The following is a 20,850-nucleotide window of genomic DNA, read 5'->3' on the forward strand; positions in this document are numbered from 1 at the left end:
AAGCAGACACATCTCCTAATTTAAGGATATTTTGGAATACAAAGATGATGTCCTGCTTTGGGCTCCTGGGTGTCATATATCTCATAAATAACATGAATACATAAAGACAGATGAAAAGAACTATGCACAACGTGTGCGATTCCTACTTCCCTGATTCAGCTGGGTTCTATTTGTTAAGAGCTTTTAATATAAATAGAAGAGGAGGAATGTTTCCTATCTTAATAGGAGTGGGAACTATAGATCCATATGCCAAACGTGTTATGTCCAAAGAAAGAAATTAATATTATGGGAAGATCAATTACTGCTGTCCATTATCTCAAATTTCTTCTTCCTCAGTTAATATTCATCTTCAAGGCCCAGTTAGATTTTCTTGCTGAAGCCTAATACTCAAACTAATTGTGTTTTCCAAATATGGAAGCTGGCTTTGAGTTTTGTGTATAGATTAGTGTGTAGAATTGGCCAATAAGTTGGTTTTGTAATTACATTTATTTAATACCATTTTTCAATAAATCAGGAAAATTATTGATTGGAAGATACATTAGAGACCACTGAAAAAATTATAATTTTGAGATGTACTATAAAATGGATTAAAATTCGGTTATATTAAAGGGTAGAAAACATATTAGAATCTATGACATGTAGACTAACTAAAGATTCATAATTGAATAATGCTTAACAAGTCCCCTGTGATATAGCAAGCATGGGTGCTATTGTCTACACTGCAGAGGGAAGGCATGAGCGTCATTCAGTCCACAAGTACTTATTAAGCATCCAGCAGGTGCCAGGTATGATGCCAAGGTTTCAGCCTGCAACAGAGAACAAAGCAAACATTGTCTCTTTTTGTGGATATGTGAAGGGCTCTTAACTGGCTAAACTCACACACTATGTCAGGCATCCAGAGGTCACCTGTATGCCTAACCAGCCTAGCACAGAAATACGTTCCCAAATTAGCCTCCTGAAAATGGTGACAATTTAAAAATACTAACTCAGATGCAAAACATATAGCAGAGATAAACAAATTAAATAATATATGCATTTCTAGTCTTTTTCCAAAAAAATACATGTTAATGGTTTCCTGCATACCGGTTTCATTTTTAAACCTTTCCTCTGACTGTAGGAGCTGATGCTGTGGAAGCTCAGTGTAAAAGATTTGAAGTGAGAGCCAGTGAAGATGGCAGGGTGCTGTTTTCTGCAGATGAAGATGAGATTACCATTGGGGCTGAAAAGCTGAAAGTTACAGGTACTGTAGATGGAGGTCTTGGAAATTTGTTTACTTCTTTAAAGAATACACAACTGCACAAGAAGCTACTTAATAAGATGGATGATTCATATGCCTAAAACAGAGTCTTACATAATCACAACGTTTGTTTTTCAAGTAGTCTTCAAATGAAAGGCACTGGTTGTGGTTGTAGAAGAGAATGCAAATATTAGCAGCCTTAATGACATAAAAGTAAAGCCATCTCTCAGGCGGAGGTAGGTGAAAGAAAATGATGTGGCTGGGCGGGGTGGAGATGAAGTGCAAATTCTGAGTAAAGGGGACTAACAAATAATAATTTGGGAGTATTATTTTAAAGTGAAAGACATGTGAAGGAACTAAAACAAATTTTAACTTTAGAATTAAGTAAGGGGGAAGTTATAATAAAAGTAAACTAAATTCATTTTATATAGCGTTCAAATTATCCTCAAAAATATGTAAATAAAAAACTAATGCTATGCACATATTATTTAAAAATCATTATTATAATACTGGGGTCATTAAAGTCAACCACCAGCTGAAATTAAAATTTTAAAAAAGGTAAAAGTGGGACCAGGAGTGTGGAATAATTTGATGACAATTGTAAGCACAATCTCTTCTGAATTACTTGATTCACAACCATGACGAATTTTATTTTGATAACATATTTAACAATCCCTTGAAAGTACCCAAGGAGGTCTACATTTTAAAAAAGAAGAAGAAAATAATAAAGTATATTTGACTTAACGTTTCCCAAACTTGCGCTTGGAAACAGCTCATGGGTATCTATCCATATTAATTTGAGACAAACAGTCCTGTGGGCCATGTGAGAGCAGTTAGCATGGCAATTGAAGAACATCAACTCTGTTCTTGGGCTGTTTGGGTTGAATCCTGCCTCCGCCTATCGATATATTCACCTCTTGATGTCTCTGATTTTCCCTCATCTGAATGACTGAAATGATAATAACTTTAGTGGTCAAATTAAATGCACATGTGTGCATTTGTGTGATGAGAATGTGCCCAGTACATAATGAAGAGGTCGTGTTGGCTCTTTATATTTATTAATGATGATAATATTGATATTGCAAATGTCAGAGACAAGAGGGCCTGTGGTGATTTCAGGAAAGGTGTATTAAACTAATGCAGGAACAGAAAGCCAAATACCACATGTTCTCATGTATAAGTGGGAGCTATAAATGATGAGAACACATGGACACATAGCAGGAACAACACACACTGGAGCCTATAAGCGGGTGGAGGTTGGGAGGAGGGAGAGGATCAGGAAAAATAACTAATAAGTATTAGGTTTAATACCTAGGTGACAAAATAATCTGTACAATGAACCCCCATGACACAAGTTTACCTGTATAACAAACCTGCACATGTACTCCTGAACTTAAAAGTTTAAAAAGGTGTATTAGCTGGACATAGTGGCTCATGCCTATAATCCCAGCACTTTGGGAGACAGAGGTGAGAGAATCGCTTGGTTCAAGTCCATCCTGGGCAATATAGTCAGACCTTGTGTCTACCAAAAATTTTAAAAGTTAACCAGGCATGAAGGTGTGTGTCCACAGTCCCAGTTACTCAGGAGGCTCATGTGGGAGGATGGCTTGAGCCCAGGAGGTCATGCCAGTGTAGTCTAGCACAAGTGACAGGGCCAGACCCTCTCTCAAAAGTAAAATAAAATAAAATGAAATAAAAAGATGTGTTATTAAATGGTGATGAATTTCAACAGGGATTATTGAATGGGGACCCTCACTGGGTATACCCCTGGCCTGAATCAAATCCCACCACCCTTACCCCCATCCCTCCTTTCCCTTGGGAGCAAGTTGTGCTGAGAGGGTGGAGCCTCTACCATTGGGTGAGTGTTTAGGATGGTCCCCATGAATACTCACCTGGTTGATGTCCATTTTTCTTAAGACTTCCTGGGAAGGCTAGGAAAGGAGGCATGTATGGAGGGTATAGATTGACCTCCTTGATTCCTGAGTTAGGAGAGCAGGGACAAAAGAGAGAGAAAGAGAGTTCTGTTTGACAGAGAACACAAACAAATCAGAAAGGACGTTGGTTGTAGGGCCCTGAACACTAAAATGTGAATTGCTTGTTGGTGAGTAAGTGAGTTGCCCTAGGGTAGAAATGCCTTCAGGGGAACTGGGCAATACTAATAATCTTTGAACCCTCGTAGTGCCTACTGGTCATCACTATTGAGACCAACATAGTTCTGAGATAAATTTCAGGACATTACACACTTATCAAAAATTTATTTAATCCATATTCAGATATTCTCATTGGGTACTTTACAATCATAAGTAAAGTGAGATTCTGGAGTTCTTGGCAGCTTTTATGATCTCATGGAATTTTCACTTCTTCTGATATTTATATTACCTTTACCTGTCTCATAATTGTTCCAGTGAAGTAAAGGCAGAAAGTCACATTCATTTTCTGCTTTTGCTTAGTAGCCCGGTTGCCATCTTTGAAATGTTGCTTGGACTAAGTGCTTCCTTAGCCCAAATTGGCAAGAAAGTGCTTCCTGAAAAATTTAAGTTTTTCTGCTTTTTAATTCAGTGCCTTAAGGCAGTTATCTATTCTCTCTCTCTTTCTCTTTCTCTTTTTTGTCTCTCTCCCTTCTTCTTCCTATTGCTTCTCCTCCTTCCCTACCCCGTGTGTGTATAAAATGTGTCTGTGTGTGTGATGTGTACATGTGATTTATGGGGCTGTATTGATAGATGGATACATGTGTTTCACACTGGCTCTCTTTGTTCATTTCTTTCGCTGTCTCAAACATGCCCATAGTCTTACATTTATTCTTTATAATGTTCTCGATTGATCTATATTTTCCAATTATCTCAGACACCCCTGCTTAATTAGAACTCTGTCATATGCTTTCAGATGATCTTAATAAAATAATAAAATTACAAGCAGATTATTGTAAAAGGTTGCAACATAATACTTAGAACGAAGGAAACACCCACAAACTATGAGAGTGCCCGTAGCAAACAATGTTGACCTTTAACCTGATGCAGATGTACAATAGGATGAACATTGTTAATCAATAAATGGTAAATGAGAGAATATTTCATTTGATTAGAAGTCTCCTCACTATCCAATCACATTGCTATGTCTCCTAGAAGAGCCCATTTGCCACTTACACACCCTAGAGTCACAAACATACATACAGGCACATAGACAAACTAATTCTTGCCAGGCGTTTACTCCTTTACCGGAATAGCAGATTTGAACTTTATAACAACTTCATTCTTTCCCGTGATACTCCTTAAAGAAATAAAAATAAAAATATCAAAGGCAAATATAATTTAGAATTTCATGTGCTTAGAGGAAAAAAAATGTGCGTAGCATAGCATGCAGATTTAGAGCATTAAGACTGATTAGTAACCTCACATATACTTTAAAGCAGTGCTTGAATCATTTGATAAATAATCGTACAAAGAGACATTGACTCCAGGGTGCTTCATATAAATTAGATACCTGTGCTGACAGGACTTCAAAGTTACATGTGACGAGAGATATGTGTGAAGTTTATTCTAGAATTTCAAATTTGTGGCACAAACGTTTTCTATTTAAGCAATATTTATAGGAATTAAAGTGGATCCCTTTCAGCTTTATATTTTTTGAGCAATGCCATTTTATAAAGGAACTTGTCTTTCAGGATGACTTCAGTGGATGGATTCCTTTAGACAAGGGATGTGTCTGTATATCTGAGGCAAAATCAGTTATGAGTATAATCATTCACAGATCTAGGGTAGCTCATGATATTTACGTTCATTCTACCTACAAAGCAGCAGGAATTTACCTGATACATTCAGATACCCATGGGTGCAGGGGACAGAAGTAACATGGTAAACACATACCTGAACACCACCACCTATCAATACCTCATCACCATGAAGAGCAATCACATGCTTAAGGTTTGTAATTTTTCACTCTTGACTTTACTTGTCTTGCCCAGCAGAAGTTTGCTTAAATCTTACTATAATGGTATTTATTTGACCTTAACCTGTCCTCTCTGTATCACTGAACATATAGGAGTTTTATACTTTAGCTCACCTATGCACAATTGAAAACTATATTTTTATTTTGTATTCCCTACTATTGGCCAAAGGTATGATTTAATTCAATTATCTTTTGAGACCTAATCAACAACAACAACAAAAGGAATAAACCTTTACACACACAAGTCTCTTAAATTTAGTGCTTTCAGGCACAATCAATCAACTGCAATCTGCAGTTTCATTCGTATTCCACATAGTATATTAACTTTAGAAAACAAATATCACGAATAAGCCACTCTGCTTTAAAAAGTGCAAGACATTGGCCCCGTAGAATTGTTTCATGGTAAATTAAAAGCTATTAGTTAGACTTAGATCTGGACCTATTTTCTTCTATGATGTAAAAGAGGACAATAGTTAAATATACCAAGAGAAAGCATATCTATTTTTTTTAGACAGTAGCAATTAAAACTGACAACCTGAAAGAATCGTGAAATCCAACGCTGCATCTACCCAGTGCCCTAGTGTTTGTTTGAAAGTCAAGAGCATCAGTCCTTTGCCTCCGTTCTAATTGAATGGTTGGAAGTCTAGGCAAGTTCCCATGCTTGTTTGACAACAGAAGAAAGGCCTTTCTGAAGAGCTGTCTTTTAAATTAAACACCATGCTTCTGTGTTACAATCAATATCTTCTGGTTTGTTTTTATTAGTTCATCTTCTACATCCTTGTTCTTGTCTATTAAATTGGCACACTGCGACGGGGTCAGCTGGGATTACAGGCATGAGCTACTGTGCCTGGCCAGTAATGTATGTTTTTAACATCATGATATATAGGATATCAGATTATTCATATGTCTATGTCTTCAGTGTTATGTGAGAGAAAATAAAATTTATATAATTTGATCTACTGTATTATGGGGATACAACTAGTATTACTTACCCATCTTCTTCTGTCCCTCTTTTTATATTTTCTCTAGAAGCATCAAATATTTCCAGATACCTAGGAAGAAGTACCATTTTATATTTCTGATATGGAATATGCGATTCACATTTCCTGTACTTTCAAATTTCTTCTTTTTTCATCTATTGACCAATGTTTTTTTTATTTTTCTGCACAAGTATTTATTTTACAACTAACAAACAAATAACAGTAATGTCATTTAAAATTATCACTTGGTAAAAACAGTATTATCAAATACCAAACACTGAAGTCTCCTGTGCTAGAGAGTAAGAAAAATGTTCAATGATGGGGAGATGTCAAAAAGACACATGAGCCAGTTTATAGATGCTTCTATGGGCTGAGCGCACACACACACACACACACACACACAGGTATATATATGTATATAACGTATATAATATGGTACATTAAATATGTATGTACATTTTATATATATATAAAATTATGTGCTATATAATGTTCAGCCAACGAAGGACCACATATACATTGGTGGTCCCATGAAGTTATGATGGAGATAGAATTTCTTATCACCTAGTGATGTCATAAGCATCCTAAGGTCAGAGCACAACATACAACTTACATGTTTGTCATGATGCTAATGTAAACAAACCTACTTTGCAGCCAGTCATAGAAAATTATAGCACACACAGTTATGCACAGTACGTAAGACTTGATCATAGTAAATACTGTTGCTGATTTATGTATTTACTGTAGTATACTGTAGTTTTTATCATTATTTTAGATTATACTCTTTCTACTTACAAAACAGTTAACTGGAGAACATCCCCAGGCAGGTCCTTCAGGAGGTATTTCAGAAGAAGGCATTTTTATCATAGGAGATGACAGCTTCATCTATGTTATTGTCTCTGAAGACCTTCAAGTGGGACAAGATGTGGAGGTGGAAGACAGTGATATTCATGAACCTGATTCTTTGTAGACCTGGGCTACAGGGTATTTTGTTAGTGTTTAGCAAAAATGTGTTTTAGAAAAACTTTAAATAGGGAAAAGGTTATAGAATAAGAGTATAAAGAAAATAGTTTTGAATAATAAGATTATTCAGAAAGAAAGAAATAGTTTAGTTTTGTACAGCTATGCACGGTTGTGCTTTAAGCTAAGTGTTTGCAAAAGAGTCAAAAAGTTTTTAAAAAGTATATAATATTTAAATGTTACAGTAAGTTAAGGTTATTCTTGAAGAAAGAAAGAATTTTTTGTTTTTGTTTTTGTTTTTGTTTTTTTTCTACGATGGAGTCTCGCTCTGTCACCCAGGCTGGAGTGAAGTGGCACGATCTCTGCTCACTGCAACCTCCACCTCTTGGGTTCATGCCATTCTCATGCCTCAGCCTCCTGAGTAGCTGGGACTACAGGCGACCACCACCACGCCCCGCTAACTATTTTATATTTTTAATAGAGACGGGATTTCACTGTGTTAGCCAGGATGGTCTCAATCTCCTGACCTAGTGATCGGCCACCCAAAGTGCTAGGATTACAGGCGTCAGACACCGCGCCTGGCCAAGAAAAATATTTTTAAATAAATTCAGTGTCGCCTATATGCACAGTGTTTATAAAGTGTACAGTAGTGGATAGTAAAGTTCCAGCCCTTCACATTCACTCACCACTCACCGACTCATCCAGAGCAACTTCTCGTCCTGCAAGCTTCAGGACTAGAAGTGCCCTATTGAGGTGTACCATTATTTAATCTTTTATATCATTATTTTTACTGTACCTTTCTGTGTTTAGATATACAAATACTTACCATTGTGTTACAGTTGACTATAGTATTCAGTAGAGTAACATGCTGTACAGGTTTGTAGCTTAGGAGCAGTAGGCTACACCACTTAGCCTAGGTTTGTCAGGTGTTTGGGAAGTACACTGTATGATGTTTGCACAATGGCGAAATCACCAAATGATGCATTTCTCAGAATATCACCCTGTTAAGCAACACATGACTGTATATTTAGATATATGCCTGCATAGATAAAAATATATAAAATATATTTTACGTATATAATGACAATACATTTGACTGATTGAATAAAATTAACATGTTTGAATCCATATTATAAATGAATAAATATCATTTTTACTATAGAATGCCAACTAAAAATGTACAAGAAATCATGGGATTAGAAAAGCACCATTTCACAATCATCTGAGTAGTATTTATCTCAGGCAAAAATATCAATTGATGATAAGACTAATGGTAGAAACTGATAATGAGACATGATTTTTTTCATCTATTCCAAGCACATTTTTTAAAACATTAATTTTAATAGGGGAAAAGTAACTCCTATGGGAACCTCTGGCTGTCACAGTCTTGGTCAACTAGTGAAAGTAACCACCACCAGTCATGGGCCAAAGAGACATCAGGCAACATCTGATAAGATGTTAAAGGAAGAAAAAATAACTTGTATATTACATCAGACAAAAACATGTAACTTGAGCATTAACTGGAAGATATTTAGCACAATCTGAAATTGAGAAACATTCTGGAAGATATTAAGGTCAGGAATCAAGGAAAAACTGAGAAACTGTTGAAGGAAACTGGACATTTGCCAGCTGTGTATACCACATAATTCTAGATTGGATTCATTATCTACAGAGTGCATTACTGGAACACATGGTTTTCTACTTTTCTATTTCTCTGTAGCAAACTATTCCAAAACAGTTGTAAATCAGTTGATGGCATTTATTTTGCTTGGAACCTGCAATTTGAACAGGATTCAGTGGAGGTAGCTTATCTCTGCTCCACTGGGCGACAGCTGAGACAGCTCAGAATTTGGGGGCTGGTATCATTTGAAGACTGGCTCACCCCCATGCCTGGAAGTTGATAATAGTTGTCATCAGAGACCTTAGATAGGTCTACCTGTCAGAACACCTACATGTGGCCCATCCATGTACCTCTGTTTCCTTAATTCATGGTGCCTGTATTTGAAGAGTAAGCTTTCAAAGAGGGAGAGAGGAGGAAGCTGTACCAAATTTTCTGAAACAGCCTCTACCATTTTATAAAACGAGTGCCGAATAACTTGCAGACATGTTTTAAAGCCAATCAGATTTAGCAAAGTTTGAATGAGGTCCCAAAGAATATGCAAGAGTTTTTAAAAATTGTGCACATGACTTTTCTTTAGGTTTAAAATTGTTTCAAACAAAAATAAAATTTGCAATAAAATTATTAATAAACCACAGGTAACATGTTTCAGAATACAAAAGAATTACTCACATATGTCTTGATCAGCTTAGGGTCCCATAACAAAATACCATGAACTGAGTGGCTTAAACAACAGAAATTTATTTTCTGGGTTTTTTGTTTGTTTGTTTGTTTGTTTTTGAAACAGAGTCTTGCTCTGTCGTCCAGGCTGGAGTGCAGTGGCATGATCTCAGCTCACTGCAACCTCTGCCTCCTGGGTTGATGCCATTCTCCTGCCTCAGCCTCCTGCTAGCTGGGACTACAGGTGACCACCACCATGCCTGGCTAATTTTTTGTATTTTTAGTGGAGACAGGGTTTCACCGTGTTAGCCAGGATGGTCTCCATCTCCTGACCCCATGATCCTCCCGCCTCGGCCTCCCATAGTGCTGGGATTACAGGCATGAGCCACCGGGCCTGGCCAGAAATTTATTTTCTTACAATTCTAGAGGCTAGAAGTTCGAGATCAGGGTGCCAACATGGTCAGGCTCTGATAAAGACTCCTTACTAGCTTGCAGACAGCTGCCTTGTTGCTGTGTCTTCATATACGTGTGTGTGTGTGTGTGTGTGTGTGTGTGTGTGTGTGTGTGTGTGTGTGTGTGAGAGAGAGAGAGAGAGACAGACCAACCGACCTGGTGTCTCTTCTTCTCATAAGGTCACTAATCTCTTCAAGACGACCCCATCCGCATGACCTCATCTAAACCTAATTGTCTCTCGATACACCATCTTCAAATTCAGTCACATTGAGGGTTAGGATTTCAGCATATGAATTTAGGAAGGACAAAATTCAGTCCAAAGAAACATGGCAAAATTGTATTAAATCTTGAAAAAATCCAAATTGAGTATACAATCTTAGATTTCAACTGTCTGAAGACCTAAGGGGAAATAAATTACAGGGGCTATAAATAGTACAGGTTTATAGCTTTCCAATGGTATGGGTTTGATATCGTGCTAGATCTCTGAGATTCTAGACACATCATTGGCTTTGTGGTCCTTAGCCTATTTCTCTTGCATATCAGTTGCCTTGGTAGGGGGTTTATGGTAGCTGAATTCCAAACAATGGAAGATTGTAGTACCTGTCTGTAGCTGAAACACAGGCCTTTTGTGGTACTAAATGAAAGAGAATCCTGAAGTTTGGGTCCATTTTATTTCTCCCTTTGTTCTTCTCAGTGACAGCATCAAACCTAGGGTGACTTTACTCTATGGGATGTATCATTTCATTGCTGCAATAGAATCTCACTCCCAATTACTCTGGCCAGGTTAGGTAACTCTGATTCCTCTAAGACTTGCACTGGTGTTCAGAGGTAGGCTGGAGCTCACTCTTTGACAAAGTCAAAACTTCCTCCTGGAAGAAGTTTTGAATAGGTTTACAGACCGAGGTTCGTGTTCACATTGAAGTCCCCAAATCCTGACTTTATGGGGGAAATTACCACCTAAACACTGATTATAAACTTTTATTTTGAGACAGTTATCAGTGTACATAGAGTTGTAACAAATAATACAGAGAGAATCTGCAACATTCACCTAGTTTTTCTCAATGGTAACATCTTATAAAACTGTAGTACCATATTACAGCTAGGATGTTGACATTGATCCAGTTAAGACACAGAACAGTTCCATCACTGTGGGCATCCCTTGTCTTTCTGAAACCTCACTCACTTTCCTCCATCCTCACGTTAACCTCTGACAATCACTTATTTGTTCTTCATTTCTACAGTTTCGATGGTTTAAGAATGTTATATTTAGAATCATATGGTATTTACTTACCTTTTCAGATTTTCTTTTTTCACTCAGCATAATTTCCTGGAGATTCATCCAAGTTGTTGTATATATCAATACTTTCACTCTTTTTTCTAATTAGTAATCTATAGTATGAATGTATCACAGTTTATTTAATTATTCATCCATTGAGGAACATCTGGGTTGTTTCTAGGTTTTGGCTATTATGGCCAATGCTACTATGAACATTGTGTACAAGTTTTTGTGTGAACAATTTTTTTTCTTTATCTGAGATAAATATCTAGGGCTGTGTTTGCTAGGCCGTATGGTGGATGCAAGTTTTGTTTTATAAACTTTCTTTGCAGAATGATTATAACACTTTATATCATTTCCTGCAAGAATTCAGTTTCTTCACATCCTCTCCAGTCTGGTGTTGTCATATGTTAATAGCTGTGTAGTGATATTTCATTGTGCTTTAAGTGACAGGATCTTGCTATGTAGCCGAGGCTGGTCTTGAACTTCAGAGCTCAAGTGATCCTTCGAGCTCATCCACCCGTATAGTGGGGACCACAAGTATTTGTCACCTTGCCTAACTCATTGTGCTTTTAATTTGCATTTCCCTAATAGCTCATGACATTGAACACCTTTTTATGTGTTTATTTGCCAGCCATATATTCAGTTTAGTAAAGTGTCTATACATCTTTTACCCATTTTCTAATTGAATTCTTTGTGAGGTTTTTTTGTTATGGTTTTGAGGTTCTTTCCATATTCTAGGTAATAGTCCTTTATAGGATATATATAGGTTTGCAAATATTTTATCCTACTCTCATAGCTTGTTTTCTTATTATATTAGTCAACTGTTTCATGAGACAAATTTTTAATATTTTTGAGATCCAATGCCTATTTTTTTAAATGAATTCTGCTTTTGGTGTAAAAATATAAGAACTATGTGTCTAACTCTACATAACAATATTTTCTACATTTTTCCCTAAACTTTTTATAGTTTTATATTTTACATTAAAGTCTATGATATAGTTTTGGTTGACTTTTGTACAAGATGTGAGTTTTAAGTCAATCTTTTTGCTTTTTTCTGTTGTGTATTCAGTTGTTCCAAGCTTTTTCTTCCTCCATTATTTCTTTTTACACCCTTGTCAAAACTCTGTTAGGTAAATTGGTGTGTATTTCTGACTTCTCTATTGCTTTCTATTAATCAGAATATCTGTCTCTCTGACAGTATCACAGCTGATTACTGTAGCTACATAATAGCCCTTTACATTAGGTAAAGTGATTTCTCCAACTGTATTCTTTATTTCAATATTATTATTGTTATTCTTCGGCTTGGGTCTTTATATATTGATTTTATAATATGTGTTTCTATTCTATTCTTATATATTGACTTTAGAATATGTATTTATATTCTTCAAAATACTCATTAATTGCCTTAAACCTGTATAAAAATTTTAGGAGAATTGTCATTTTTACTATATTGAATCCTCTGATCCATAAAAATGTTACGTCTTTTCTTTCATTTAATTTTCTTTGATAACTTTCAGGAATAATTTTTAAACTTCAGCATAAATTATCTGTAAATGTTCTGATAAATGTTTAAATTGGCTTTGAAGTGATTATAAATAGTAGGGTTTAATTTTTTAATTTTTAATTTCTTTGGCACATAGTATGCATATATATTTATGGGGTACATGAGATGTTGATGCAAGAATGCAATGTGAAATAATTACATCATGGAGAATGGAGTATTCATGCCCTCAAGGATTTATCCTTTGAGTTATAATTCAGTTATACTCTGTAAGATACATTTTAAAATGTACAATTATTATTGACTATAGTCGCCCTGTTGTGCTATCAAACAGGTCTTAGTCATTTTTTCTTACTATTTTTTGTACTCAGTAACCATTCCCATCTCACCTGACACACCGCCACTACCATTCCCAGCGTCTGGTAATCATCGTTTTACTACGTTCATGAGTACAATTGTTGTGTTTTATTTTCCCACAAATAAGTGAGAACATATGATGTTTGACTTTCTGTGCCTGGCTTAGTTCACTTAACACAATGATCTCCAGTTCCATCCACGTTGATGCAAGTGACTGGATTTCATTCTTTTTTATGGCAAAACAATACTCCATTATGTATATGGACCACATTTTCTTTATCCATTCATCCGTTGATGGACACTTAGGTTGTTTCCAAATCTTGACTATTGTCAACAATGCTGCAACAAACATAGGCATGTAGATATCTCTTTGATATACTGTTTTCTCTTATTCTGTGTGTACACCCAGCAGTAGGATTGCTGGATCATATGGTAGCTCAATTTTTGTTTCCTGAGGAAGCTCCAAAGTGTTCTCCATAGTGACTGTACTTATCTTCATTCCCTCCAATAGTATACAAGGGTTCCCTTTTCTCTGCATCCTCACCAGCATTTATTATTGCCTGTCCTTTGGATATAAAAGCCATTTTAACAGGTAAGATGATATCTCATTGTAGTTTTGATTTGCATTTCTCTGATAATCAAGGATGCTGAGCATTTTTTATATGCCTGTTTGCCATGTGTGTGTTTTCTTTTGAGAAATATCTATTCTTTTGCCCATTTTTTGATTGAATTTTTAGATATTTTCCTATAGAGTTGTTTGAGCTCCTTATGTATCCTGTTTATTAATCCCTTGTCCGATGGGTAGTTTGCAAATATTTTCTTCCAGTCTGTGGGTTTTCTCTTCAATTTGTTGACTCACTTTCTTGATCGTAACAGCAAAAGCTTTTTAACTTGATTTGATCCTATTTGTCTGTTCTTGCCTTGGTTGTCTGTGCTTGTCGGGTATTGCTCAAGAAATTTTTGCCCAGACCAATGTCTTGGATAGTTTACTCGTTGTTTTCTTGTAGTGGTTTCATAGATCTATGTCTTAGATTTAAGTCTTTAATCCATTTTGATTTGTTTATTGTATATGGCAATGGCAAGAGATAGGGGTCTAGTCTCATTCTTTGGCTTATGGATATCCAGTTATCCCATTGCCATTTATTGATAGACTGTCCTTTCTCCATTGTATGTTCTTGGCACCTTTGTTGAAAATGAGTTCACCGTAGGTGTGTGGATTTGTTTCTGGGTTGTTTATTATGTCTTATTTGTCCATGTGTCTGTTTTTATGAGAATACCATGCTACTTTTGTGGCTGTAGCTCCATAGTATAATCTGAAGTCAGGTGATGTATTACTCCAGTTTCATTCTTTTTGATTAGGATAACTTTAGCTATTCTGGATTTTTTTTGTGTGGTTTCATATAAAGTTTAGGATTGTGGTTTTTCTTTTTTTTTGAAGAAAGTCAGTGGTATTTTGATAGGGATTGCAAAAACTGTAGGTGTTTGCAGTGGTAATAACAAACCACATTTCTGGGGGCCTACCGCTTACCTGTCTACAAGAAGTCCCTTTTGGTTCCAAGCTGATCCTGACAGGGAAATGATGTGGCAAAGGCTGCGTTCTTTGCTCCTCCCTTTATGGTGCCATCCTGGGTTTCTGTACTCCATCGAGATACCTCTGAAGCAGCATCTTTTGTCTGGGGTAATACTCGAGATTCGCTGCCTCAGTCCAAGGAAATCAAGGATGTGGACACACAAGGAGTGAGTTCAAGAGCAGAAGTTTGATAGGCAAAAGAGCAAAGATACCTCCGGCAGAGGGACAGGGTTCCAAGCAGATCTCCCTATTTGTGGCTAGGTGCAGCTGGTTTTATGGATGAGTTTGAGGAGGTGGTGTCCGATTTACATAGGGCACAAAGGATTGGCTAGACTAGGTGTGCCATTTACATAGCATTTGAAGAAGCTGACCACTCCACCCTAATCTTTTTTATGCAGCTGGGTTCTCTACCTGTCTGGCACCATGTTGCCTGCTTCTTTACTGCACACACAGCAACAAGGAAAGGGAAGCTAGAGCCTCTGTGTTGAACGTACCTGCCTTCCAGGTATGGTCCCTTTTTCTATTGGCACAACTGCTGGCATTTACCTATGCAAGCATCCAGCTTGCATACCTATGTCTGCAGCTTGATTTTTCAAGCTGTTTTTCGTTAGAAAATAAATGATTTAGTGGCTGCTTTTTATTAAAAGGAAATCCCGCTGAGGACTCTCTTACCCTCACTATCTGCCTAAATAATTTCTTTTTAGCCCCTGTGTCACCTCCACTCACTTGCTGTACTCCAGCATTCTCCTTCAGGCAGTCTAGTTAAAAAGTGCTTGCTTATTTGTTGTTTTATGCATTTTTTTTATTCGAATACACATGTCAGGAACCCCTAGTCAGCTATCTTGCTCACATCATGGAAGGAAGGACTGTTGTCTATATTTTCTTAACAGCTATGATTCTTTTTCTTATCTCCATATTTTTGACAATAGTATATTTTGATTATATACTGATAAAAGAGAAAAGTCCTTGACATTTTGAATCATTTTTTGTTATTTTAGAGGTTTAACTTCTACCAAGATTCTTATTTTGCACCATAATTGTGTGTGTGTGTGTGTGTGTGTGTTTATATACATGAATAGACTTAGCACTCTTAAAAATCAGTTGGCCATATATTTGTGGGATTCTTTGCAATTTCATTTTTATTCTATTGGCCTACATGTCTGTTCTTATACTAGTTCCACACTGATTTGATTGCTGTAGCTTTGTGTTAAGTTTTATAATCAGAAGCTGTGAGTTAATTTGACTTTGTTTTCCTTTTTCAAGATTATTTTGACTGAGAATCCTTTCATATGAATTTCGGATCAAGTTTTTCTATATGTGCACAAAATGGCTGTTGTGATTTTGATAAGGATTGCATTGAATCTGAAGAATACTTGGGATAACACTGACAGCTTAACCATATTAAATCTTCTTACTAGCCGGGCGCAGTGGCTCACGCTTGTAATCCCAGCACTTTGGGAGGCCGAGGCGGGCGGATCACGAGGTCAGGAGATCGAGACCACGGTCAAACCCCGTCTCTACTAAAAATACAAAAAATTAGCCGGGCGCGGTGGCGGGTGCCTGTAGTCCCAGCTACTCGGAGAGGCTGAGGCAGGAGAATGGCGTGAACCCGGGAGCGGAGCTTGCAGTGAGCCGAGATTGCGCCACTGCACTCCAGCCTGGGCGACAGAGCGAGACTCCGTCTCAAAAAAAAAAATAAAATAAAATAAAATAAAAATAAATCTTCTTACCTATGGACATGTTATGTGTTTCCAGTTACTGTTGTCTGTATTCATTTCTCTGGGCAATGTTTTGTCATTTTCAGTGGTTCAGTTGTTAATGTTTTTGTCAAATTTATTCCTATTATTATATTATTTTATATGTTATTATCAATGAAATTACTTTCTTAATGTCTTTTTTGATTTTTTTTAACGATGTATAGAAACACTGATTTGTGTTTAGTTTTCTCTTCTCTTCTTCAAGGTATAAAGTTAGATTGTTGAAGCCTTTCTTCTTTTATAATGCATGTTCTTATCTTTTTAAATTTCCTTCTGAGCCCTGCCTTTGTTGCAAAATTTTGGGTAGGTTGTGTTTTTGTTTTCATTTGTCTCTTTTTAAATGTATTATGGTTTCTTTCATTAGCCATTGGTTAAGAGGCTATTGTTTAATTTCTACATGTTTATGGATTTTTCAGTCTTCCTTATTTTTCAAATTTTTATTTCTATAAATTTATGAGTACAAGAGCAGATTTTTTTTTTTTTTTTTTTGAGATGGAGTCTCACTCTGTCACCCAGGTTGGAGTGCAGTGGCGTCATCTTGGCTCATTGTAACCTCTGCCTCCTGGGTTCAAGCAATTCTCTTCTCTCTGCCTCCTGAGTAGCTGGGAGTACAGGCACCCGCCACCACACCCAGCTTTTTTTTTGTATTTTTAGTAGAGAGGGGGTTTCACCATGTTGGCCAGGGTGGTCTTGAACTCCTGACCTCAGGTGATCTGCCCACCTCGGCCTTCCAAAGGGCTGGGATTACAGGTGTGAGCCACCATGCCCGACCCAAGAGAAGGTTTTTTACATGACTATGTTGCAATGGTGAAGTCTGGGCTTTTAGTGTACTCATATAACCCAAAAAGTGTACATCATACCAAATAGGTAGCATTTCATCCATTATCCTCCTCTCCACCGTCCACTTTTGCAACCTCCAGTGTCAATTATTCCACACTGTATGGCTGTGTGTACCTATTATTTAACTCCCACTTAGAAGTGAGAATATGTCATTGTTGACTTTGTTTCAAAATCATTACATTTATGATTACCATCAGTTCCATCCATGTTACTGCAAAATACAAGATTTTATTCTTTTTTTATCGCTGAGTAGTAGTAATGGTGTGTGTGTGTGTTTGTGTGTGTGTGTGTGTGTGTGTATATATATATATACACATCACATTTTTATCACATTTTTAAATTGAGTCATCCACTGATGGACACTTAGGTTGATTCCATGATTTTGATATTGTGAATAGTGCTGCAATAAACATGTAGTTACAAGTATTTTTGATAAAATGACTTACTTTCCCTTGGGTAGATACCAAGTAGTGGAATTGATGAACTGAAGAATAATTCTATTTTTAGTTCTTTGAGAAATCTGCATACTGTTTTCCATAGAGGTTGTAGTAATTTACACTTCCGCCAACAGTGTGTAAGTGTTCCCTTTTCTCTGCATCCTCACCAACATGTTGTTTTTCGACTTTTAATAGTAGCTGTTCCGAATGGTGTAAAATGATATCTCATTGTGATTTTAATTTGCACTTCTCTGATAATTAGTGACATTTAGCATTTTTTCAACATGGTTTGTTGGTTTGCTGAAAACTGGTTTTCAAATGGTTTGTTGGCCATTTATGTCTATGCCTTTGAAAAATGCCTATTTATGTCATTTGCCCACTTTTTAATGGGTGGTAGAATCGAAGCACTGTCTTCCACAATGGTTGAAATAGTTTATACTCCCACCAGCAGTGTATAAGCATTTTTTTTCTCCACAACCTTGCCAGAACCTGTTATTTTTGACTGTTTAATAATAGCTATTATCCTTAGCAAACTAACACAGGAACAGAAAACCAAATACCGTATATTCTCACTTATAAGTGGGAGCTAAATGGTAAGAACTTACGTATATAAAGAAGGAAACAACAGACGCTTGGGTCTACTTGATGCTGGGGGAGGTTGGGAGGAGGGAGCAGAGCAGAAAAGATAATTATTGGGTACCGGACTCAATACCTGGGTGATGAAAGAATTTGTACAAAAAACCCCTGTGACATGAGTTTATCTTTGTAACAACCCTTCACGTGTATCTTCAAACATAAAATAAAAGTTAAAGAATTCTAAAACAGGCCGGGTGTGATGGCTCACGCATGTAATCCCAGCACTTTGGGAGGCCGAGGCGGGTGGAGCACGAGGTCAGGAGATCGAGACCATCCTGGTTAACATGGTGAAACCCCATCTCTACTAAAAAATACCAAAAATTAGCCGCGTGTGGTAGCGGGCGCCTGTAGTCCCAGCTACTGGGGAGGCTGAGGCAGGAGAATGGCATGAATCTGGGAGGCAGAGGATGCACTGAGCAGAGATCATGCCACTGCACTCCAGCCTGGGCGACAGAGCAAGACTTAGTATCAAAAATAAATAAATAAAAATAAAAATAAATCACAATATTAAAATTAATCAAAGTGATGAGATTGGTAACATATTGGCATATGCTTTGCCATTGACAAAATACAGTCATTTATAGTAATTCATTTGCTCCTCAGTATTTAGGGGATGTGTATTATTATCTTTCCTCTGTAACCTCTGGTCTCAGGTTAAATGATTTATAGAAAATACGGCTATCAGTGGCAGACCAGGAACCAGACCTGTGCTTTCTCACTAATAATAATAATTCAGCCTCATTCATTATTTTAATTTTATCTTACTTTAAGTCCCAGGATACATGTGCAGAACGTGCAGGTTTGTTCCATAGGTAAACTATGTAAACCTCACCTTACATAGGTAAGCCATGGTTGTTTGCTGCATCTATCAACTTGTCACCTCGGTATTAAGCCACACGTACATTAGGTATTTGTCCTGATGCCCTCCCTCCCCGACCCCCCAGATGGCCCCAGTGTGTGTTGTCCCCCTCCCTGTGTCCATGTGTTCTCACTGTTCAGCTCCCACATATAAATGAGAACATGTGGTGTTTGATTTCCTGTTCCTGTGTTAGTTTGCTGAGGATGATGGCGTCCACCTTCATCCATGTCCCTGCAAACGACATGATCTCGTTATTCCCTTTTATGGCTGCACAGTATTCCATGGTGTATATGTACCACATTTTCTTTACCCAGTGATGATTGATGGGCATTTGGATTGGTTCCATGTCTTTGCTACTGTGAATAGTGGTGCAGTAAACAAACGTGTGTGTATCTTTATAATAGAATGATTTGTATTCCTTTGGATATGTACCCAGTAATGGGATTGCTGGGTCAAATGGTATTTCTGGTTCTAGATTCTTGAGGAAATGCTACGCTGTCTGCCACAATCGTTACACTGATTTTCATTCCCAACAGTGGAAAAGTATTCCTATTTCTACACAGCCTCTATAGCATCTGTTTTTACTTTTTAATAACGGCCATTCTGACTGGCATAATATGGTATCTCACTGTGGTTTTGATTTGCATTTCTCTAATCAGTGATGTTGAGTTTTTTGTTATATGTTTGTTGGCTGAATAAATGTCTTCTTTTGAGAAGTGTCTGTTCGTGTCCTTTGCCCATTTTTTGATGGGATTGTTGTTTCTTCCTATAAATTTGTTTAAGTTCCTTGTAAATTCTGGATGTTAGACGTTTGTCAAATGGGTAGATGGCAAGTATTTTCTCCCATTCTGTAGGCTGCCTGTTCACTCTGATGATAGTTTCTTTTGGCTGTGCAGAAGCTCTTTAGTTTAATTAGATCCCATTTGTCAATTTTAGCTTTTGTTCTGATTGCTTTTGGTTATTTCGCCATAAAATCTTTGCCCATGCCTATGTCCTGAATGGTATTGCCTAGACTTTCTTCTAGGGTTTTTAGGGTTTTGTGTTTTACATTTAAGTCTTTAATCTATCTTGAGTTAATTTTTGTATAAGGTGTGAGGAACAAATCCAGTTTCAGTTTTCTGCATATGGCCAGCCAGTCTTCCCAGCACCATTTATTGAAAGGGAATCCTTTTCCCATTGCTTGTTTATGTCAGGTTTGTCAAAGATCAGATGGATGTAGAGGTGTGGTCTTACTTCTGATATCTCTATTGTGTTCCATTGGTCTATATGTATGTTATGGTACCAGTACCATGTGATTTTCGTCACTGTAGCCTTGTAGTTTGGAGTCAGGTAGTGTGATGCCTCCAGATTTGTTCTTTTTGCTTAGGATTGTCTTGGCTATAAGGGCTCTTTTTTGGTTGCATATGAATTTTAAAGTAGTTTTTCTAATTCTGTGAAGAATGTCCATTGTGGTTTGATGGAAATAGTATTAAATCCATAAATTACTTTGGGCAATGTGGCCATTTTCACAATAGTGATTCTTTCTTTTTTCTTTTCTTTCTTTCTTTTTTTTTTTTAAAGACAGAGTCTTGCTCTGTCGCCCAGGCTGGAGTGCAGTGGCAGGATCTCGGCTCACTGCAAGCTCCGCCTCCTGGGTTCACGCCATTTTCCTGCCTCAGCCTCCCAAGTAGCTGGGACTACAGGCACCCGCCACCATACCCGGCTAATTTTTTTGTATTTTTAGTAAAGACGGGGTTTCACCATGTTAGCCAGGATGGTCTC

At 37.1% G+C, this 20,850-nt stretch overlaps 1 protein-coding gene across 3 annotated transcripts in view; it reads left to right on the forward strand.

Annotated features, from left to right (window-relative positions):
* The window catches only part of SGCZ (sarcoglycan zeta), a 1,126,701-nt gene that overhangs the window by 1,069,452 nt on the left and 36,399 nt on the right, over positions 1-20,850 (forward strand). For 2 of the 3 annotated variants that reach the window (XM_055287513.2, XM_055287523.2), the window contains one exon: positions 1,118-1,240. The exons of the other annotated variant lie outside the window; for it this stretch is intronic. In XM_055287513.2, coding sequence (XP_055143488.1) covers positions 1,118-1,240 — 123 coding nt within the window. The remainder of the gene's footprint in view (positions 1-1,117; positions 1,241-20,850) is intronic. 3 annotated transcript variants of the gene reach the window in all.

This window comes from Symphalangus syndactylus, chromosome 1, assembly GCF_028878055.3.
Source record: "Symphalangus syndactylus isolate Jambi chromosome 1, NHGRI_mSymSyn1-v2.1_pri, whole genome shotgun sequence".
Lineage (NCBI taxonomy): Eukaryota > Metazoa > Chordata > Mammalia > Primates > Hylobatidae > Symphalangus > Symphalangus syndactylus.